General features: G+C 44.9%; 1 protein-coding gene across 1 annotated transcript in view; it reads left to right on the forward strand.

Annotated features, from left to right (window-relative positions):
• TSHR (thyroid stimulating hormone receptor) overlaps positions 1-24,157 on the forward strand; it is a 90,368-nt gene that overhangs the window by 13,260 nt on the left and 52,951 nt on the right. The window contains exon 2 of the mRNA XM_089661385.1: positions 18,146-18,391. Coding sequence (XP_089517511.1) covers positions 18,219-18,391 — 173 coding nt within the window. The 5' untranslated portion in view covers positions 18,146-18,218. The remainder of the gene's footprint in view (positions 1-18,145; positions 18,392-24,157) is intronic.

Below are 24,157 nucleotides of genomic sequence, written 5' to 3' on the forward strand. Positions count from 1 at the left end.
AACCATTGGGTCTCTTACCATTGGATATTCCATAGGACTGATTGGGTGTCTTGCTAAAGGATATAGTAACCATTGAGTGTCTTACAATTAGACAAAGGGACCATTGAGTGTCTTACCATTGGCTATAGGAACCATCAACTGTATTATCATTGGATATAGTAACTATTGAGTGTCTGACAATTAGACATAGGAACCAACGGATGTCTTACTATTGGATATAGGAGCCACTGGGTGTCTTACCATTGGTTATAGGAACCATTGGGTGTATTTCTAAAGGGTTTAGGAACCATTGAGTGTATTACCATTGGATATACCATAGGACCCATTGGATTTGTTGCTAAAGGATGTACTAACTATTGAGTGTCTGACAATTAGACATGGGAACCATTAGATGTCTTACCATTGGATATTGAAACCATTGGGTGTCTTACCATTTGTTATAGTAACCATTGGGTGTCTTACCATTAGTTATAGTAACCATTGGGTGTCTTACCATTGGACAAAGGGACCATTGAGTGTCTTACCATTGGATATTGAAACCATTGGGTGTCTTACCATTGGTTATAGTAACCATTGGGTGTCTTACCATTGGTTATAGTAACCATTGGGTGTCTTACCATTGGTTATAGTAACCATTGGGTGTCTTACAATTGGACAAAGGGACCATTGAGTTTCTTACCATTGGCTATAGGAACCGTTGGCTGTCTTATCATTGGATATGGGAACCATTAGGTGTTGAACCATAGAATATAGGAACCATTGGGTCTCTTACCATTGGGTAAAGGAACACTTTGGTATCTTACCATTGGTTATAGGTACCATTGGGTGTCCTAACAATGGCTGTAGGAACGGTTGACTGTCTTACCATTGGATATAGGAACCATTCCTCCATCTGTGCTAAATTGCCACTGCTTGCTTTTGTGATTGGGCAGCCTGGGCACCCGCAGCTGCCTTGATATCTGAACAGTGACTGCATCTGATAGTATATATAATTTTCGACCCGGCTCAGTCAATTTTACATTGACTTTCAGGCCGGATGGTGTTTGCATTGCCACCCACAGCTTGAATTACGGCCAATTCAGCAGGAATTGGCCGAAATTTGAGCCATCTACGTCCATCCTTCCTCATGCCTGACTGTTGGAAGCATGGAGACCCCCTGGACAGTAAGTGTCTTTCTCTTATTCTTTACTGAACACGTCACTGTTTTTCCGATGCTGCGCTGGGGTTCTGTTGGGCGTTCAGCACAGATTTAAATAGTTCTTAGTGTCGTTTTTCATTAATCTCATTCTAATATTAGTTCCGTTACTACAGCTGACAGTGCTGTGTGCTTCACATTGTGAGGAAGGGAGCGATTGTATCATCTTGGAGGTTGCACAAGATTCCATTCGTCAGGTGTCATGTTGGACATCGCGTTCCAGCGCCCAGATGATTTTTTCATCAGCCGGGAGACGGTCACTCCTCTCCGCTGCCCAATCACACATTAACGCTGCAATGAACAGTGAGGATTGCATATCATGGAACACCGAGAGGACAAAAAAAATATATAGAGAACAAAAATTATATATATATAGCAACAATCTCATAGATTATATGATAAAAGCAACACCCCATTTCTTCTATACCTCCCACACATGTTACAAATCTAGACATGATTTCCTGTTTTGATAGATTTCAGTTCAGTGATTGCAGTCCTGACAAATCCTGACAGTTCAGTGATCTCATTGTGTATGTTGATGTTTTTGGGATCCAATCAGACGGAATGTAATAAGGCCAGAGCAGGGGCATACTGACCATTTAGGCTCTCGGGCACTGCCCGAGGGCCTGGGGTCAGTAGGGGCCCCCATGAGATGCCCCTGTTACCTTTCATAGGCTTTCTTGGGTGTGGTTTGAGTGTGGGCAAAGACACAGGGGCCACGTGATTTCCTATTGCCAGGGGGCCCCATGAGTTGTCAGTCCACCCTGGGCCAGAGGTTGTTTCTTGTTTAATCCAACTGTAACACGTGGCATATTCACAATGATATTGCTGATCTTTGATGATGATGTGAAAGTGTTGCACGCATGTTCTCTAATAGAGTGCAAGCGAATCAATCATTAAATCAGCAAACATTTATTATATTGCAGATTACCAATTCTTAGATATGATATTCAGATTTTTTTAGGCTTTCTTTCTTCTATATTCACCTGGTGATCCAGCAAGCAAGTCTGTTGTTTTTCAAATGCTTAAGCTCTCCAGCAGAATGTATCATTTTACATGGATGAGACAAACAATTTATCAGTGGCAGGGGTGCTCACAGTGATCAGCCTTTTTTATTTATCTAAAACCTTTATCCTAAAAGGAAAAAAACTTTATTTTAGAAGAGAAATATCTTTTTTTTCTTTTTTCAATCATACTCACCTAGGTGGATGCAGCATTGATCAGATGCTGTATCTGTCCCTCGCTGGCTCTAAGCGACAGGGAGAACTGAGCGATCAGCAGTGTCTGTTTGCTCAATTCTCCCTGCCGCTCTGAGCAGAGAGCTGGGACTGTCAGTCACCGGTCTCTGCTCTGCCCCCCCCTCCCATGCTCACTGGAGCACTGGACTGTGGAGGGGGTGGGAGCGGCAGGTTCAGGCTCTCAGCAGCTTGCTGTGAGACTGAGCCAGGTGCCGCTCCAAACTCTGGGGTGGATCCCAACTTTAAAGTCGGGATCTTTCCCCAGCCTGGGCCGGCTGAGTTATGTCAGCCAACGGCAGTCTTTAACCCGCTGTCAGATGAAAATAGGTCACAGGAGTAGAGAACGAACTGTGCTCCTGTGATCCACAGAAGTACAGCCAACAGGGGCGGACTGACAATTCATGGGGCCCCTGGGCAATAGGGGATCATGGGGCCCCTGTGTCCTTGCCCAAACTCAAAAAAGCCTATGAAAAAGGTACCAGGGGCATCTCATGGGGCCCCCTACTGACCCCGGGCCCTTGGGAAGTGCCCAAGTTTCTAAATGGTCAGTCCGCCCCTGACAGCCAACTGAGCTTTGGCTGTTCTTCTCCTTTAACTGATTATAAAGTGTTAGCTGGAGTTTGGTTCCAATTTGTTACTGTATTTAAAACTGCTAGTACATCTAACACCCCCCTCCCCCCAGACTGACAATGGTGTCCAAAGGTGCCCCCTGCACTCCTTCATCCAGAGCAGGATTTTTAGTTTTGGGTTTAACACAGCTTAACGGCACTTTGCAGTGGCCCGTAAAGTAGGCTTTAGGCCGCATTCACACCTAGGCATTCTGGAAATGCGGGCGGAAACACTGCGTTTTTCGGACCTGCACTAAAAATGCGAAGAAAGCGTGCAACGTGCTTGCTGTGTCAATATTTCTTAATGGCACCTAAAACACAGTTGGCAGTCCCATGTTTTTGAGGAATGGGCGTCCCTATGCTGTCGCATGACAAACATGCCAAAAAACTCGCTAACAAAATGACGTGTCGCATCACACACATGTGAGTGGGGCCTTAATGCCTGGGAGGCTGCTTACAGACCGCAGTCCTGCGCCATTCAGATGTAGATCAGTAAAAAAAAAAATGCCTGTATGCCTACAAACGCAGCAATGTGCGAGAGGCCTAAAGGGAGAGTTTGGGGGTAAATTTGGATCATTTTTGGAGTGTTGGCAGCAGGGGCGGACTGACAACTCATGGGGCCCCCGGGCAATAGGGGATCATGGGGCCCCTGTGTCCTTGCCCAAACTCAAAAAAGCCTATGACAATGGTACCAGGGGCATCTCATGGAGCCCCTTACTGACCTGGGCCCTCGGGCAGTGCCCGAATTTCCAAATGGTCAGTCTGCCACTGGTTGGCAGGACCGTGACTACTTGCTATATCGATGCCAATTTGTTTAACCATTCCTTACCACCCTATAGCAGAACTACTGCTACAGGGCAGCGGGGCTGCGAAAAATCATATATATATATATATATATATATATGTGAGTTTGTATTTCCGGTTAGGGGGAGTGCGCACGCCGGCCTTCCCGCGCTGCCATTGGTGGCTTCAGCTGTCGATCGCTGGGTCCCAGCCGGAGATTCCCCTCCAACACCCGGCAACTGCCGAGGGACAGTGACAGAGGAGAGGTCTGTTTGTAAACAGTACGGATCTCTCCCCTGTTAGCTCCAGCATGCTGCTTTATATTGCTCTGCATAGCAGAGCAATACAAAGTACCATGCATACACAGTAAAGCACACACACAGCACACAGTAAAACAGCACACAATTTACCCTTTGATCGCCACAGATGTTACCCCTGCCTGCCCAGTGCCATTAGTACAGTGTCAGTGTTTTTATTAGCACTGATCACTGTATTGGTATCACTGGGGATGTCAGTGGCCCCCAGTGTCAGAATGGGGGCCACTTTAGTTAGTCAGTTAGTCAGCCCCCCCCCCCCCCCCCAGTGTCAGAATGCCCCCCGCATTCCCGCTATAAGTCGCTGATCGCCGCCATTACTAGTGTAAAAAGAAAATTCTAGTATATATACCGCCATTTGTAGGCGCTATAACTTTCATGTAAATCAATTAATTTACACGTATCGGGATTTTTTTTAGCAGACATGTAGAATACATTTTTGCCTAAATTTATGACAAAATTAGATTTTTAAACTTTTTTTACTGGACATGTTTAATAGCAAATCGTCAAAAATATTGTTTTGGGGTTTTTTCCAAAATTGTCAGTGTTTTTTTGTTTAAAGCACAAAAAATAAAAAATGCACAGGTGATCAGATACCACCAAAAGAAAGCTCCATTTGTGGGGAAGAAAGGACGTAAATTTAATTTGGGTGCAGCGTTGCATGACAGCGCAGTTGTCAGTTAAAATAACGCAGTGCCTTATCGCAAAAAAATGGCCTGGTCAGGAAGGGGGCGGTAAATCCTCTGGAGGGCAAGTGATTAAAGTGTTTTTGTACCAGAAAAAAAAAATTGTTACTTAAAAGGGCATCTTAGAATTAGGTTGTCAAGAATACAAGCAGTAAAGCAGGCCATACATGGGTAGAATTCCAAACGATTTTTCGATCGAAAATCAAACACATTGTTCATTCTGTAAATCAATGGTGCCACCAATGATTTCGAAAGTCGGTCGCTTTTCACGAATTTTCCAGCATGCCCGATAAACAAATTGGGGAGGAACCACGAAAATCGGCTGGTGCCATTGCCCCACTAACAGAGCGAAAATCATCCGATTATTTTTGGGTCCAATTTTCTAACAAAAAATAATTTGGAAATTGACCCATGTATGGCAGGCCTAAGTACAGTCAGGTCCATAAATATTGGGACATCGATACAATTCTAACATTTTTGGCTCAATACACCACCACAATGGATTTGAAATGAAATGAACAAGATGTGCTTTAACTGCAAACTGTCAGCTTTAATTTGAGGGTATTTACATCCAAATCAGGTGAACGGTGTAGGAATTACAACAGTTTGCATATGTGCCTCCCAGTTGTTAAGGAACCAAAAGTTATGGGACAGAATAATAATCATAAATCAAACTTTCACTTTTTAATACTTGGTTGCAAATCCTTTGCAGTCAATTACAGCCTGAAGTCTGGAACGCATAGACATCACCAGACGCTGGGTTTCATCCATGGTGATGCTCTGCCAGGCCTCTACTGCAACTGTCTTCAGTTCCTGCTTGTTCTTGGGGCATTTTCCCTTCAGTTTTGTCTTCAGCAAGTGAAATGCATGCTCAATCGGATTCAGGTCAGGTGATTGACTTGGCCATTGCAGAACATGCCACTTCTTTCCCTTAAAAAACTCTTTGGTTGCTTTTGCAGTATGCTTTGGGTCATTGTCCATCTGCACTGTGAAGCGGAGTCCAATGAGTTGTGAAGCATTTGGCTGAATATGAGCAGACAATATTCCCGAAACACTTCAGAATTCATCCTGCTGCTTTTGTCAGCAGTCACATCATCAATAAATACAAGAGAACCAGTTCCATTGGCAGCCATACATGCCCACGCCATGACACTACCACCACCATGCTTCACTGATGAGGTGGTATGCTTAGGATCATGAGCAGTTCCTTTCCTTCTCCATACTCTTCTCTTCCCATCACTCTGGTACAAGTTGATCTTGGTCTCATCTGTCCATAGGATGTTGTTCCAGAACTGGGAAGGCTTTTTTAGATGTCGTTTGGCAAACTCTAATCTGGCCTTCCTGTTTTTGAGGCTCACCAATGGTTTACATCTGGTGGTGAACCCTCTGTATTCACTCTGGTGAAGTCTTCTCTTGATTGTTGACTTTGACACACATACACCTACCTCCTGGAGAGTGTTCTTGATCTGGCCAACTGTTGTGAAGGGTGTTGTCTTCACCAGGGAAAGAATTCTTCGGTCATCCACCACAGTTGTATTCCGTGGTCTTCCGGGTCTTTTGGTGTTGCTGAGCTCACCGGTGCGTTCCTTCTTTTTAAGAATGTTCCAAACAGTTGTTTTGGCCACACCTAATGTTTTTGCTATCTCTCTGATGGGTTTGTTTTGTTTTTTCAGCCTAATGATGGCTTGCTTCACTGATAGTGACAGGTCTTTGGATCTCATCTTGAGAGTTGACAGCAACAGATTCCAAATGCAAATAGCACACTTGAAATGAACTCTGGACCTTTTATCTGCTCATTGTAATTGGGATAATGAGGGAATAACACACACCTGGCCATGGAACAGCTGAGAAGCCAATTGTCCCATTACTTTTGGTCCCTTAACAAGTGGAAGGCACATATGCAAACTGTTGTAATTCCTATACCGTTCACCTGCTTTGGATGTAAATACCCTCAAATTAAAGCTGACAGTCTGCAGTTAAAGCACATCTTGTTCGTTTCATTTCAAATCCATTGTGGTGGTGTATAGAGCCAAAAATGTTAGAATTGTGTCGATGTCCCAATATTTATGGACCTGACTGTAGCTAACATGGTGGTGCAATCAACATTGATGCTGTACAGAGTGCAGCAACCAGTATTATATCCGTTCACTGTAGTCATCTCATTGAGTTGGTTTTTATTGTCTTCTGCACTTTATTACTCATCTTTGCCGGACGAATGTCACAAGCATTCGTCCAGGCTGCACACATATTCCTCAATACTAAGACTTCCTAGGATTGTCAGCTCCATCTAGTGGATATTTTTCTAATTGCGGTATTTCAGAACATTTTACTGCATTGAGGCCACTAGATGGAGGTGACAATCGCAGGACGTCATAGTATTAGGGAAAATTCAGGTAACATTTGCGCAGCTTGGACCAAAGCTTGTGACATTCGTCCAACAATGCTTTTTAAATGGTCTCGTAAGCCTGACAGCGTTTTCAAAGTCGTCTAAGCGCAGCCAGTGAGACTTCTGTGGGTGGTCCTGGAATTGGAATCTGCCCATTTCCCTTCTACAACATGACTGTTTCCAGATGCGGAAATTGCTGTAATATTTATGCTAATGTAATGCTGATGGCAGCGAATATCGATGACATGGATACATTTAGGAGTGTCTGCGTCTAGCTGCTGTTATGGGATTCAGACACGACTCTTAAAGCTGACCTCCAGCCTTCCCCTCAGTCTTGCACAGTTGTACCGGCTCCTCTCCTGGACTGGAATGGCTTACTCTGATTTCACTGCACACTGTGAGCTTCTCACAATGTGCATTAGAAGCTGCAGCATGTCAGATAGAACCTCATTTCCTGGCTGGGGGACAGTCAGCATCATCTAGCTCTTTACTGACCTGCTCTTTTAATTCATCGGATTTCAGTTCTTCCCATGAAGGAGGCTCAGAATCACATGTGGGCAATACCTTGTATGTTCTGCTTGCAAATACAGCCTGCCTATGAATGCTCACTCCTCCAGATTCACATCCATCCAGAAAGGCATTTTGAAATTTGCATAACTCCCACTACTTGCAGAGCTCTTTAGAGTACTGAGGCAGGGTGCTGTGATGTTTTCAGGAAGCTATGTATAGCCCCTGCTTGCTCTCCCAGCAGCCTGCATGGCATAGAGAAGCACAGAGACCCAGTGATGACAACACTTGGCATAAAATAAGGTATGTAATGAAAACAGAAAGTAATTAGCATGCTGATTAGGGTGAATAGAGGATCCCGTGAAGGCAACATATAAAAAAAAAGATAAATATCAACTTCATTATTTATGTTAATGCAATGCTGAGGACAGTGAATATCATTGACATGGACACATTGGGGAGTGCCATCATCTAGAGGGTCTCATTGGATTTGGGCACAGTACTTAAAGCGGAGTTCCACCCAAAAGGGGAAGTTCTGCTTTAAGGACTGCTCCCCCACTCCCCATTAAGGATTGGTACCTTTGGGGGGCGCGGGTACCCGAATTTGACAGGTACCCGCTCCCACTTCCGGTCCGATCGCCTAGGCAATCGGAAGCGGAAGGTGCCCTCCCCCCCTCCCTCCCTGTAGTCTTTTGGGACACGTGACAGATCCCAGAAGACTACAGGACCATTCAGGAAGTACAGCACTTCTTGTGCATGCGCAGTGGGCACCCAGCTGTGAAGCCTCAAGCTATCACAGCTGGGTGCCCACACTGAAGATGCCGGCCTCCTGGAATACAGGACGGCCGGTGGAACGGGCTGTGGGGGACACACCGCGGGACCGAGGGACAGGTAAGTGGCTGTTTTTTAAAAGTCAGCAGCTACAGTTTTTGTAGCTGCTGACTTTTATTTTTTGACAGGTGAGTGGAACTCCGCTTTAATGCAAGTAATAGATCCAAGGAGCTTTCATTGCCTCCAGCACCCCTTCAATTAAAAAAAACCCCTCTAAAGCCAAAACATTTTAATTTTGGATAGAGCGCAAAAAGCCAAAACTCCCATCTGTAATCAAAAGTAGCCATTTTATTATGTATGTCTTTCTAATCTTTAAAGCAAATATTGTATTATTATGGTCTGTAGTAAACCATTCTGGCCACTAGATGGTGGTGGGGAGCACAGGAAATAGAAATGTCTAATAAGCAATACAATGTAACAATTCTAGAGATTGCTAGCTGCCATTGGTTACTTTAACCCTTTCAATACCGGGAACTTTCGCCCCCTTCCTGCCCAGGCCAGCTTTCAACGCTGTCGCACTTTAAATTACAATTGCACGGTCATGCAACTCTGTACTAAAACTAAAATGTTAACTTTTTTTCACACAAATAGAGCTTTTTTCGGTGGCATTTAATCACCACTGTTTTTTGGGGGTTTTTTTGCTGAATAAATGAAAAAAGTCTAAACATTTAAAAAAAAAAGCATTTTTCTTTGTTTCTTTTATAATATTTTGCAAATAATTGTTTTTCATACATTTAGACCAAAATGTATCCAGCTACACTTCTTTGGTGAAAATAACCCAAATCATTGTTTATTATTTAGTCTGTAGGAATCATAGAGTCCACAAACTATGGTATATATCTGAAAATCGATCAGTCCTGATGTACTGACGGCCGATCTCATTTCTTGAGGCCCAAAAATGTCAGGACAGTACAAATATCCCCCAAATGACCCCTTTTTGGAAAGTAGACAGTCCAATGTATTTAATAAGAGGCATAGTGAGATTTTTGACATTTTTTGTCACAATATTTTGCAAAATGAAGAAATTAAAAAAAAATCACAATTCTTTTTTACATACTGTCACCAGTGCAGTACAGTGTCATATATTTGGTGTTGTGGTAATGAGGGATACTGACTGGCGACAGTATGAAAAAAAAAATAATTTTTTTTTTCAATTTTTTTTATTTTATTTTGGGGTTTTTTATTATTATTTTTTTTTTTTTATGATTGTTTTTTTTAAACTCTGTGACCAGAGCAATATAATGTTACCATAGTAACATTTTGCTACTTTGGAAAAGTGATCAGGATTTTTTTTTTATACATTATGATTGCTTCTAGCAGTGAATTTCATTGCTATAAACAAGCATTTTACTGAATGAATTCAGTGGTTTTTTTGTTGTGATTAGCTGTGATTGGCAACAGCTAATCACATGGTACAGAGGGGGCAGTGATTGTCCCTGTCTGTTCCATGTGATCACTGTGACCAACCACAGCTAGCAACACAGTTGTATACAATGAATGACATGAATCGAAGCCATTCATTGTTTACAGTTGTCATGTGATCTGCTGTGATTGGTCACAATGTTCACATGGTACTGGCAGTGGGCCAGTACACTGATCAGTCCTCAGCTATAGGCCGGCCGGAAGTGGTTAAAGCTGGCCATAGACAGATCGAAATTCAGCTGGTTCAGCAGAAACTGACTGAATTTTGATCCATATACTGTATTGGCAGGCTGGTTGCACTGAAATCGATCTAACCTCCCGCTCTCAGTAGGGATTTCCGCTCAAGCACTTTTCTTTTCTTCAACCTGTGGTTGAAGGAAAGAAAATTGGTTAATGTATGGCCTGCTTAAGGCCCCTTTCACACAAGGCAGATTCTGTTCCAATGAGCAGTGAATCACCTTACAGATCTTTCCATTCAGATCAGCAGGAGATCACATCACAGATCTTTCTGTTTAGATCAGCAGTGGATCACTTTACAGATCTTACTGTTCCGATCAGCAGGGCATCACCTCACAGATCTTTCTGTTCAGATCAGCAGGGGATCACATCACAGATCTTTCTGTTCCGATCAGCAGTGGATCACCTTACAGATCTTTCCATTCAGATCAGCAGGGGAACACCTCACAGATCTTTCTGTTCCAATCAGCAGGGGATCACCCCACAGATCTTTCTGTTCCGATCAGCAGGGGATGACTTAACAGATCTTTCTGTTCTGATCAGCAGGGGATCACTTCACAGATCTTTCCGTTCAGATCAGCAGGGGGATCACCTCACAGATCTTTCTGTTCCGATCAGCAGGGATCACCTCACAGATCTTTCCGCTCAGATCAGCAGGAGATCACCTCACAGATCTTTCTATCCCGATCAGCAGGGGATCACCTCACAGATCTTTCCATTCTGATCAGCGGGGGATCACCTCACAGATCTTTCCGTTCCGATCAGCGGGGGATCACCTCACAGATCTTTCCGTTCCGATCAGCAGGGGATCACCTCACAGATCTTTCTGTCCCGATCAGCAGGGGATCACCTCACAGATCTTTCCGTTCCGATAAGCAGGGGATCACCTCACAGATCTTTCCGTTCAGATCAGCAGGGGATCACCTCACAGATCTCTCCGTTCCGATCAGCGGGGGATCACTTCACAGATCTTTCCGTTCCGATCAGCGGGGGATCACTTCACAGATCTTTCCGTTCCAATCAGCGGGGGATCACTTCACAGATCTTTCTGTTCAGATCAGCAGGGGATCACCTCACAGATCTTTCCATCCCGATCAGCAGGGGATCACCTCACAGATCTTTCCATCCCGATCAGCAGGGGATCACTTCACAGATCTTTCCGTTCTGATCAGCAGGGGATCACTTCACAGATCTTTCCGTTCAGATCAGCGGGGGATCACCTTACAGATCTTTCCGTTCAGATCAGCAGGGGATCACCTCACAGATCTTTCCGTTCAGATCAGCAGGGGGATCACCTCACAGATCTTTCCGTTCCGATCAGCAGGGGATCACCTTACAGATCTTTCCGTTCCGATCAGCAGGGGATCACCCCACAGATCTTTCCGTTCCGATCAGCAGGGGATCACCTTACAGATCTTTCCGTTCAGATCAGCAGGGGATCACCTCACAGATCTTTCCGTTCAGATCAGCAGGGGGATCACCTCACAGATCTTTCCATCCCCGATCAGTGGGGGGTCACTTCACAGCTCTTTCTGTTCAGATCAGCAGGGGATCACCTCACAGATCTTTCTGTTCCGATCAGCAGGGGATCACCTCACAGATCTTTCTGTTCCGATCAGTAGGGGGATCATCTCACAGATCTTTCTGTTCTGATTAGCAGGGGATCACCTCACAGATCTTTCTGTTAAGATCAGCAGGGGATCACCTCACAGATCTTTCTGTTCCGATCAGTAGGGGGATCACCTCACAGATCTTTCTGTTCTGATTAGCAGGGGATCACCTCACAGATCTTTCTGTTCTGATTAGCAGGGGATCACCTCACAGATCTTTCCGTTCAGATCAGCAGGGGATCACCTCACAGATCTTTCCGTTCAGATCAGCAGGGGGATCACCTCACAGATCTTTCCATCCCCGATCAGTGGGGGATCACTTCACAGCTCTTTCTGTTCAGATCAGCAGGGGATCACCTCACAGATCTTTCTGTTCCGATCAGTAGGGGGATCACCTCACAGATCTTTCTGTTAAGATCAGCAGGGGATCACCTCACAGATCTTTCTGTTCCGATCAGTAGGGGGATCACCTCACAGATCTTTCTGTTCTGATTAGCAGGGGATCACCTCACAGATCTTTCTGTTCTGATTAGCAGGGGATCACCTCACAGATCTTTCTGTTCTGATTAGCAGGGGATCACCTCACAGATCTTTCTGTTCTGATTAGCAGGGGATCACCTCACAGATCTTTCCGTCCCCGATCAGCGGGGGATCACCTCACAGATCTTTCTGTTCCGACCAGCAGGGGATCACGTCACAGATCTTTCCGTTCCAATCAGCAGGGGATCACTTCACAGATCCTCTGCTGCTCTGAGCAGGGCGGGCAGATGACACAAGAGCCCATGGGTGGCCGGGAGTAAACGGTCTCCGCTGTCTGATTACACCTGATTACCTTCCGATCTGCCTAAACAGAAGAGGGCGAAGAAACCTAAACAACACTTTGAATTGTATCCAATTAGGCAGGTCCTTGCACTACATAGTTGAAGGTAAATCTAAAGGAAATTGGGCAGAAATTGGACAGAAAATTGTATAGTGTATGGCCAACCTTAGTCTGCACTTAGGCTATGCTCACACTAGCTTTGTCAGCAGGCGTCAGACAGGCATTTGGGAAGCGTTTTTAACGCTTCTCAAATGCCTATGAAAATTCTGCACATGGCAGAACACAGTGCTGTTCACACTGAGGCGTTAGCATCGCATTGGCAAAACTGCCACCTCATGTCGAGTCAGGAGGAGTTGAAGCCTCCCATTCAAGTCAATGGTGCCGCTTTTCAAACGCCTGGCAGGCGTCTGTGGGGCAGTTGCGACAGCGTTATAAGGCCTTTGCGGAGAGCTAATACCATTTAACTTCATTATAGGCGTTTGTGGTGCGGTTTTAATGTTTGGCAAACGCCTATCAAATGCCTCAAAACTGCACATAGGGCATTTGAGGAGCGTTTCGGGAGCATTTGAGGAGCTTTAAAAAAATGCCTGTCTAACGCCTGTCAAACACGTTAGACGCTGTCAAGGGGCATTTGGCAAGAGTTAGTAATAAAGTCAAGTGTGAACCAGGGGCGGACTGACCATTTGGAAACTCAGGCAATGCCCGAGGGCCCGGGGTCAGTAGGGGGCCCCATGAGATGCCCCTGGTACCTTTTTCATAGGCTTTTTTGAGTTTGGGCAAGGACACAGGGGCCCCATGATTCCTTATTGCCCGGGGGCCCCATGAGTTGTCAGTCTGGCCCTGGTGTGAACGAGCCCTTATGGACTTTGGTTTTTGCCCAATTCACACAGAATGATTGTACATACATGGATTTGCTGGGTGAATAACTATGTGAATATTTTAATAACTAGTCCCCTATGCATGTAATGCCAAATTTAGAAAGCCAACTCATTTGTACATTAGACTATTTGCTGCGGAAGGACTTCCCACATTCCACTAATTACTCTTTGCAGCAACTAAAGAGTTCAGAACACTCAGTGCTGCGCTCTCAAGTGGTGTATTTCCTGCGCGTTTAGATATTCTGGATAGGATCATCGCGATGACATACGTATGATGCGTGTTATTTTTCATTATTAGGAGTGAATACTTGCGTAAGTAACAAACACTTGCTGTTGGGAACAATCAATTACAGGTACTTTGACATTTTGCTATTGAGACACAATCTACTATCCACGAGTCTAACATATGAGAGCATTACTATCCAGGAGGTTATCATAGATGATTCTTATACACTATATTGCCAGAAGTATTGGCCCCGCCCGCCAACTCATTGGATTCAGGTGTTCCAATCCCCTCCATGGACACAGGTGTATAATATCAAGCACCTAGGCATGCAGACTGCTTCTACAAGCATTGGTGAAAGAATGGGTCGCTCTCAGGAGCTCAGTGACTCCAAGCGTGGTCCCGTGATAGGTGGCCACCTGTGCACTAAGTCCATCCGTGACATTTCCTGGCTACTAAATATTCCACGCTCAACTGTTAGTGGGATTATAACAAAGTGGAAGCAACTGGGAACAACAGCAACTCAGCCACCAAGTGGTAGGCCACGTCACATGACAGAGGGGGGCAGCGCATGCTGAAGCGCACAGTGTGCAGAAGTCGCCAACTGTCTGCAGAGTCAATAGCTAAAGACCTCCAAACTTGGTGTGGCCTTCAGATTAGCACAACAATGTGTAGAGAGCTTCATGGAATGGGTTTCCATGGCCGAGCACCTGCATCCAAGCCTTACATCACCAAGTGCAATGCAACGCGTCGGATGCTGTGGTGTAAAGTGCGCCGCCACTGGACTCTAGAGCAGTGGAGACATGTTCCCTGGAGTGATCAATCACGATTGTCTGGCAATCCGATAGACATGTCTGGGTTCAGCATTTGCCAGGAGAACAGTAGTTGCCTGACTGCATTGTGCCAAGTGTAAAGTTTGGTGGAGGGGAGATTATGGTGTGTGGTTGTTTTTCAGGGGTTGGGGTTGGCCCCCTAGTTCCAGTGAAGGGAACTCTTAAGGCGTCAGCATACCAAGACATTTTGGACAATTTCATGCTGCCAACTTTGTGGGAAGAGTTTGGGGATGGCCCCTTCCTGTTCCAACATGACTGCGCACCAGTACACAAAGCAAGGTCCATAAAGACATGGAGGAGCCAGTTTGGGGTGGAGGAACTTGACTGGCCTGCACAGAGTCCTGACCTCAACTCGATAGAACATCTTTGGGATGAATTAGAGCGGAGACTGCGAGCCAGGCCTCCTCCCCCGACATCAGTGCCTGACCTGACAAATGCGCTTCTGGAAGAATGGTCAAACCTTCCCATAGACACCCTCCTAAACCTTGTGGATGGCCTTCCCAGAAGAGTTGAAGCTGTTATAGCTGCAAAGGGCGGGGCCAACTCAATATTGAACCCTAGGGACTAAGACTGGGGAGCCAATAAAGGTCATGTGTGTGGAAAGGCAGGCGGCCCAATACTTAGGGCATTATAGTGTGTGTATATATATATATATATAGTACATTCACATCAGTCCCTGCCCTCAAGAAGTGTATCTATTATCTAAGCAATCTAAGGACCTTAGATTGCTTAGATAATAGATACGCTTCTTGAGGGCAGGGACTGATGTGAATGTACTATATATATATATATATATATATATATATATATATATATATATATGTAAAAGGAGGACTGGTAGTGGAGTCTTTACAGTAAGGGCACTCAAGCAATGACACTTTACTTTGAGAGCAGCCGGATGCACATGGAAATTTTTTCCTGTATGAGCAGTAGAACCTGTAAGTTCTATAAGAGCTGCCTAACTGTGGAGTCTTTACTGTAAGAGCAGTCAGATCAGGAAACCTGAGAAACTCCTAGTTCTTATTCTTCACATCCACCATCACAGGAGTGAGCTTTCCCTGGTTCAAACCTCTTCACATGCTCTCTCCTTCCCTTGAAGCAGTAGCTCTGAGCTCAGTGTTTGAGAGCTCGCTTCTCTGATGGTGGATGTGAACAATAACAGCTGGGAGTGTCTTAGCAACGTCCTAGCAACAAGTCAGGATGGAATGATGCCATCTCTGAGAGTTTTTCAGTCAGGGTTCAGGAGGAACATAAATGACCTACACCTATAGCAAAGGCATTATTGAAATTTGGTCAAAGCTGCACAGTTTGTTTTTATAGGCAGTTTTTTTGGTACAGGTGAACTTACCCTTTAAGTACGCCCATGTGAATGAGGCCTTGAGTTCTGTTTGATCTGCAGTTTCCATGGTGCAGCACACGTGACCACTTATGACACCAGCAATTTGATGGCCTGTCGGTTCGGTTTGCGAGCTTACATAAGCACACTAGGAGCTGTAACTGTTATCATTCATGGCTTGCCTTGAATGTAACTGATTTGGGAAACCGGTAGATCGGTGGGTTTCATTCGGTCAGCCTGAAGTCATTTAGCAGAGATTTGAGTGGGTTCGATATCTGCAGTGCAGGTGCAGGATCTACACGGCTCCAACCTATGGAGGTGATATCTGGGTGGTTAATGTTTGTCTTGCTGTCACTTTGTTCCTGGCCTGATTGGTAATCAGGATGGCTCCATTGTTTGCATATGTTTGTATGTTGTTTGCATATGGCATATGTGCGGCAGCAATGAGGGTGGGCTTTAACCCCCACATGCTGCATGTATGTGTCAATGGGTGGCCCGGGTTTCCACGCTGACAGCGCACTCGCTGCACGCTCCCAGCACAGTGACTGAGCTGTCATAGACAGCTACTGGTCTCTAGCAATGGGCGGGAGCCAAAGGGGAAGGTGGGCTTTTCACACAAATCTGCCAAACATATGTGTCCAAGGCGGCAGGAGGTTGTGTGCTGGGAGTGCGCCCACTGCTCGTCCTTGGCACACTGACCGAGCTGTTGCCAACATCTCCTGGATGAGCTCAAGCATGTTCAGACACAAGTGGGAATCCCGCATGGAAGCTGTCAAAGCCAACAGCAAATCATAGGTAGCAGAAGTGCTACCTGCCTGACAGCCGATTGTATGCAACGGATATGCCTCTATGCCGCTTCCTCTGATTGACTGTCAACTTTGGCATCTTCCCATGGGATAGCTCAGGCAGGTTCCAACTTCTGTTGGTCTAGGCTTCCAATCGGGGACCATTGGGACAGGCTTCTGATCATGTGACAGCTGTGACGAGATTGGGCAAGCCTTCCTAGGTGTAAAGACACTGGAGCTGAGTGGGAAGGGGGTCCATGTATTGTTGAAATATTGTAGCCTTTTATTCAGTCCAGTGGTGGCCATACATGCTTTAATAAACAATCTCCCTCGATAGGAACAATCAATCTGTAGAAGACAACTCAATCAATCGACATGCCACAGAGGATAGTTGATTAAGTTGAAAGATATGATCGTAAGATATCAATCGCATCTCTGTTTCCACCGTGTAATCTCATAATCTGATTGATCGTAATTGGATTTGATTCATGACCAAAGCATCTCAGTGCTGTCAATCGAGCCAAAACAATTGAGACTTTTCAGCCCTGGCTGATTGACTCAGTATAATTGGATCCAATCTACAGGCGTACCTCGGTTTATGAAAGCCTCGGTTAACATAATTTTCGATTTACGTATGAAAATCCACTGAAAATAATGGCTCGGTTTACGAATTTTTTTCGCAATACGAATGGATTCATTGGTTTTCAATGCATTTACAAATTTTTTTTAATCATGTCCCTGTACAGTATTTATGCCTTTAAAGTGCACTTTATAAAGCGTTTTGAACAGATAAAACTATTTTTCACTTTTTAATGACCTCCGGAATGGATTAATTGGTTTTTAATGCATTTACGAATTAATTTGTAATCATGTCCCTGTACAGTATTTATGCCTTTAAAGTGCACTTTATAAAGAGTTTTGAACAGATAAAAGACTTTTTTTTTACTTTTTTCTGACCTCCAGAACGGATTCATTGGTTTTCAGTGCATTTACGAATTCATTTTTAATGTCCCTGTATAGTATTTATGCCTTTAAAGTGCACTTTATAAAGAGTTTTGAATAGATAAAATACTCTTTTTTTACTTTTTTCTGACCTCTGGAACGGATTAATTGGTTTTCAATGCATTCCTATGCGAAACTGTGTTTCGGTTTACAAATTTTTTCGCAATACAAAAAGTCCCGCAGAACACATTAAATTCGTAAACCGAGGTACTCCTGTACATCGAGATTAAATGGATCATAAAGGGAAGTCATAGCTCTTTAATTGTTTGCTGATTTGATTACTTTTATTGAATTGCACATTAACCAGATAGTAAAATTGAAGCGTGTATGGCCACCATTAAATGTCCGCTAGTAGGATAAGAAATGAGCATCTAATAAACATAAATGAAAGGCTTTCTAGTGATTATGGATGATGTGAACTGGAGAGCTAACACTCTACTGTACCCCACAGGACTGAACCACAGCTTATCGTGCCTTCTGCCTGCTGGTACCGTGTACTGACCCATGTGAGGTCCAGGCTAGCCATGTCCTCTGGGATACCCTGCCTGTCCTGCTGTCTGCTGACCCTACTTCTCCTGTTGCCCCGAGCCGGGGCTGGCTGTCCTTACAACTGTAAATGTGAACAAGAGACGAGCTACAGCGTCACCTGCAGGAATCGCTCCAACGTGCCTGAACTGCCGGAAAACACAGAGATATTGTGAGTACTTGTCCTTTATTACCAAGTGTGTGTGCTGTATTGCAAACACAAAAAAAAAAATAAAAAAAAAATGACAGGCACTCAGATCACACGCATGTATTATAATATAATATAAATATTCATATAGAATGCAGGCATGCTATACAGTCATCTTCCAATTTAGGAGGACCAGGGCTGAGCTGTAGGTGGAACAAGCAGTCACTTTGAAGGTATCAACAGGAAGTGGTGCAAAAATTACAAGACCTGCAGTCTACGAGGTGGTAACAAATAGATTCAAGAGTACATCTCCGGGGCAGATTTGCCCAGTTTCACGCAGAATTTCACGTTTGCTATTTGTTCTAACTTGCCGTCCATGATGAAATAGCAGACGTGGCAACGCACTTGGTCAGCACCAACTGCACAGCTCCCGATATACACAGGAAGATGTCTTTTGCACAATGACTTATGAAGGTCGGTGCTCCCTGTGACTGTGTGTGCAGCCTTGTGCTGCCATCTGCTGGCGTGTTACAAAACTAGTCTCGAAATGTTTTGATACCACCTCATATGCTGCTGAGATAGTTAACACCTCATTGGGGTGGGGGGAGTACTTTGGTCTTTTTGCTTTGAGTGCTAAAGAAACTTGTCCCACCACTGTTTAGGACCCCAAATCCCTATACATTCAGATAAATACAATAAAGTGACAGTTAGGGCTTGTTCACACATGAGGTTGGTAGCAGTAAAACCCCAGCAATATTCACTGTCACAGCTCTACAATAACATTTTCAGAAACACCTCCTTATATTTGTCAACCCACAGCAGTTCTACATCATGAATACCCTCCCATCCCTCCCATCCTCACATCTCCCCCTCCCATCGGATTAGGTTCATCCGTGGGACGCAGCATCTTTCTTTGTCCCAGCCATGTCACATCGTCCCACTGCCTCTTCTTTTTGCCCCCGGCAGAGATGTCGGATGTGACTTAATTTTTTGTTTTCTCATCGGTTATTAGCGCACTCCATGTATGGAGAAAACACACATAGAAAGTATCCAAAGAATGTCCTGAGGATTGACAGCTCGCTGTATGAAACGCCCTTCTTGTCCCCATTAGGTGGCAGCAGTGAGTCCGCGTCGTCTATAAGTTCATTCATCATTAAACGGAACCAGGTGGAAATATGGGGCCTGTTCCTGAAAAAGGTCAAAATTAACAGTTCGCTCTTTTTTCACAGGGAAATAAAGATTTAGACTTTTTTCCCACCGGAATCACTTCTGAGCAAATTTCTCTGCTCAATTCCTACCAGTTGATCCAGAAACATAGTTATTTTACAAATCCATAAAGACAAAAAGGAAAGGAAATCTTGGCCTATGATTTATTCTACCTTGAATTATTATTATTATTATACAGTATTTCTATAACACCAATAGTTCGCTCAGCGCTGTACATTATAATGGGAGACAATACATGAGACAGTACAATAACAATACAATACGATACACGAGGGGTTCGAGGACCCTGCTCCTTGGAACTTACAATCTAGGAGATCTATCTTTTGGTCTCCTGTCCCCTTACAGCACATTCAACTTCCACATGAAACCTCTGCAAATGGAACAAAGCTAATATTTTGTGGTGTATTGCAACCATGTGACTCTAAATCAGGGGCAGACTGACCATTGGGGCACTCGGGCACTGTCCGAGGGCCCGGGGTCAGTTTGGGGCCCCATGAGATGCCCCTGATACCTTTCATAGGCTTTTTGTGGTGTGGATTGAGTGTTGGCGAGGACACAGGGGCCTCCTATTTCCTATTGCTCGGGAGCCCCATGAGTTGTCAGTCCGCTCCTGCTCTAAATAAGAGAGAACTATTCCACCGATCCTCATGATAATGAGAAGAGAAAGAGAAGTGTAGCGCTACCCCCACAGAAGCCGCCGGCAGATTTGGGTCCTCTGCTCTTGTCCAGCCCTATGTGTAAACCACCTTGTTGACACCACCAGAATACCTTTCTGTATACCTCAGTAAGCACACAAGAATTAGACCCTGAAATCTATAAAAGAATAACAGATTGTATTGTAGACTAAGATCATAAGAAGCATTACAGAGACTATTGGCATGGTAAAGTCAGCCAACATGAACTCAATAAGGAAGGCACAGTTAGCTTCAACAAGTTCCATAAAGGTGCTTCAGATTTCAGCATATACTGTGATCCAAAGGGCATAAACAGTAGCGAGATTAATTGAATCACCCCAAGTGACCAACAAAGTAACAACATGAATCAACTATGCCACTTCAGAGCTCTAAAACAAAGGGGCTTGGTTTAGGCCTGGGAGATACTGATTTTGAAATAAACACAAAACGGCCTTTAGGATAAAGTGATCTGAGCGGAGGTGGACTGATCATTTGGAAACTCGGGCACTGCCCGAGGGCCCGGGGTCAGTAGGGGGCCCCATGAGATGTCCCTGGTACCTTTTTCATAGGCTTTTTTGAGTTTGGGCAAAGACACAGGGGCCCCATGATCCCCTATTGTCCGGAGGCCCCATGAGTTGTCAGTTCGCCCCTGGATCTGAGAATAGTCTTTGAGATGAATCTTCTGCTGACTACATTGGGGCCCTATAGAGATGTTGGCGCGCATGGAAATGTTTATAGTATGTTTATAGACTGGGTGTTAAGATGTTGCACCTGGGGAATTGAGTTAGCAAGAAAGAGGGATCTTTAGATGCAGATATATACTTTAGACAGAAGCAGACCCAGGTGCAGCTAGGGTTGCCACCTGATCCCTTTAAACCTGAACACATATTAATTACACAGGTTATGTGGCTGATTAAAGCGGAGTTCCACCTGAAAAAAAATAAACTAAAAGTCAGCGGCTACAAAAATACAAAAACTGTAGCTGCTGACTTTTAAAATACAGACACTTAGCTGTCCCTCGGTCCAGCGGTGTCCTCATCTCTGCTGGTTTCACTGTCCGTCTTCTCTCCCTGGCACCGGCATTTTCAGTGTGGACACCCGGCTGTGACAGCTTCACAGCCAGGTGTCCACTGCGCATGCGCGAGAAGCGCGGTGCTTTGTGAATGGCCCAGTAGTCTTCTGGGACCTGTCACGTGTCCCAGAAGACTACGGGGGGGGGGGGGGAGAACAACTCCTGCTTCCGATCGCCTAGGCGATCGCAGTGGAAGTGAGAGCGGGTACCTGTCTAATTCGGGTACCCGCTCCACAAAGGTGCCAATCCTTAATGGGGAGCGGGGGACAAAGGCTTAAAGTGGAACTTCCCGTTTTGGGTGGAGCTCTGTTTTAAGGTAGTAATTGAACTCCTTTGGTGCCTTATCTGCATTAGATTAGCCTCAGGACCTGTGTAATTAATATGTGTTTGGGTTTAAAGGGATGAGGTGGCAACCCAAGTTACAGCAGATAGATGTCAGGGCATGCACAATTGCAGCTGTAAGATGTTGGGGATTACACAGCTGCAGGGGTCTGGACAGCAGAACTGACAACTTGGCTACGTTGAGCCGACGTGGTCACAACTTCCCACATTCTGCATGGCTGAGATGAGCTCCATTTTCAGAGAATTAAAGTGTCAGCTCACCTTTCAGGAAGATTTTCAGAAAATCCCCCCTTATCCAGTTCTACATCCATTGAATAGTACATTCCATCTCCTGTTGGAAATTGTGAAGCTCCTCTCATTACAAATGCAGCTGTTGGGGTTCCTTTGCAGAAAAAGTGATGGCCCCTCATTTCTCCCTGACCTGCCATTTGAAGGACAGGCTAAATTTCACAATAATGTGCCCTCTAGCGGCTGCCCTAGTCCATTCAAACTGCACGCATGCACAGAGTACGTCCTCTCACTGCTCCAACTTAACATAATAGCAGCTGCTCTGGGCCCAGCAAACTCCAGGTGTGTATAAAGCTAGAAAAGGAGACTGCACACATATGGAGTTTGCTCAGCATGGAGTAGCCACTTCTAAGATTGCAATTATCATGGGATTTCCCTTGCAGTACCTCTTTTCTGCCAAAAGATGTCCTCAGTCTGATTGCCAGCAGAGTTCAACCCACGTACTCTCAGCCCAGGTCATCCCGGACATGCCTCCAGCTTGTGACTGGACAGTGAAAGGAGAAGCAGCACAGTGATGAGCCCATCTCTGTGTCCCTCTGTTTTACCCACCATGCATTCAGTGATGTAGTAATGATTGCAGAGCTGCTGTGTGCAGGGGCTGACTGACCATTTGGAAACTCAGGCACTGCCCGAGGGCCCGGGGTCAGTAGGGGGCCCCATGAGATGCCCCTGGTACCTTTTTCATAGGCTTTTTTAAGTTTGGGCAAGGACACAGGGGCCCCATGATCCCCTATTGCCCGGGTGCCCCATGAGTTGTCAGTCCACCCCTGGCTGTGTGTACCAGTATACCTAAAGAGACTGCAAAATAAATATTGTGACACTCACCCCTGCTCTCTACCTTCTCTCTCATCAGCTAGATTTCTATATTTAACTGGTGAACAAGGGATTAGGGGGTAGCCCGATTTGACATGATCACTGGTGCAACCAATTTCCCAAAAAGTCCCTGTATGAGAAGCATGGAATTCAGATCTTCTGACATCTTCTGCCTGGTAGTTTTGAAACTTATGCAGGCCATAGATGGGTCGAAAACCGTCCATTTAAAAAAAAAAAAAAATGAAATATCGGTCGTTCAATAGGCCGACGTTACCACCAATGGTAAAACAAATCGGCCGATTTTTGTCCCGTCTATGGCCGGCATTTAATTACTTCTGTCCCTTGCAGAGAGCTCCGCTATTATATTTGACATGAAAAAGTCTTGCGGTTGCAACAATGTATCCATTTGTATCCTTTTTGGATACAGATGGTTTTATTCGGATACAAATAGATACAATGTTGCAACCACAATACTTTTCATATGAAATAGAATAGCGGACTGGAATTCTTCTTCTTTTTCTTCTTTTTCTTATTCTTCTTTTTTCTTCTTCTTTTTCTTCTTCTTCTTTTTCTTATTCTTGCAGGTCACGGCTCATGCGCAGATTTTTTATTGGTAAAACGATTGGCCGATTTGCTCATCATTTCCGGGAAAATCGGCCGATCGGCAAAATCGGCCGATTTTTTTCCAACTTTACCAATAAAAAAAAAGTGCCAGAACCCCGAAAAACGGCCGACCAACTAACCCACTAACGGTGCGAAAATCGTCCGATTCTTTTTTCGGCTGAAAAAGCGGCCGATTTTCGACCCATCTATGACCTGCATTATTCAGGATCACTGCGAGTGTCATCACTTCTCCAGGAGTCAGAGAAATGCAGCTTCCACCTGAGGCTTCTCACACTGGCATCTTGCTTTGTGATGGTTGCAGCTTACAAAAATAAGCAGTTTCACATTACGTCCATACATACATAGTAATGGATCTTTATTTAACATTCTCCTGGAGTTGTGTAGCTGTGGATAAAGGCCCTTTTATTGATAAATTGTTATATCCGAGAAAAAGGAAATGGCTTTGGATGGTTTCCCCCCGGCGTAGCGCGGCGGTGATGGGCTGCCGCTAATTGCAGTTTATTTGAAGAGCAGACCGGTTCTACCTGTTGTCATTATTGGAATCGGGGGGAAATATCTGTGGCTGTGGGGGCCTTGCCTTCTCCTCCGAGAGTCTTGTTTAATCTCCTGGGTGTTTATTTAAGTCTGTCAGGGCGCCCCCTGATTTGGCTGCATGGCTGGATGAGCGGTGTGCCCGAGCAGGCCCCAGCGCTGAATGCGTCCTTTGTGGAGGCGAGAGAGACTACGGCGTGTTTACGCACATTTCCTTCT

Source organism: Staurois parvus, unplaced genomic scaffold, assembly GCF_062004578.1.
Source record: "Staurois parvus isolate SC_StPar_1 unplaced genomic scaffold, SC_StPar_1.0 ptg001330l, whole genome shotgun sequence".
Lineage (NCBI taxonomy): Eukaryota > Metazoa > Chordata > Amphibia > Anura > Ranidae > Staurois > Staurois parvus.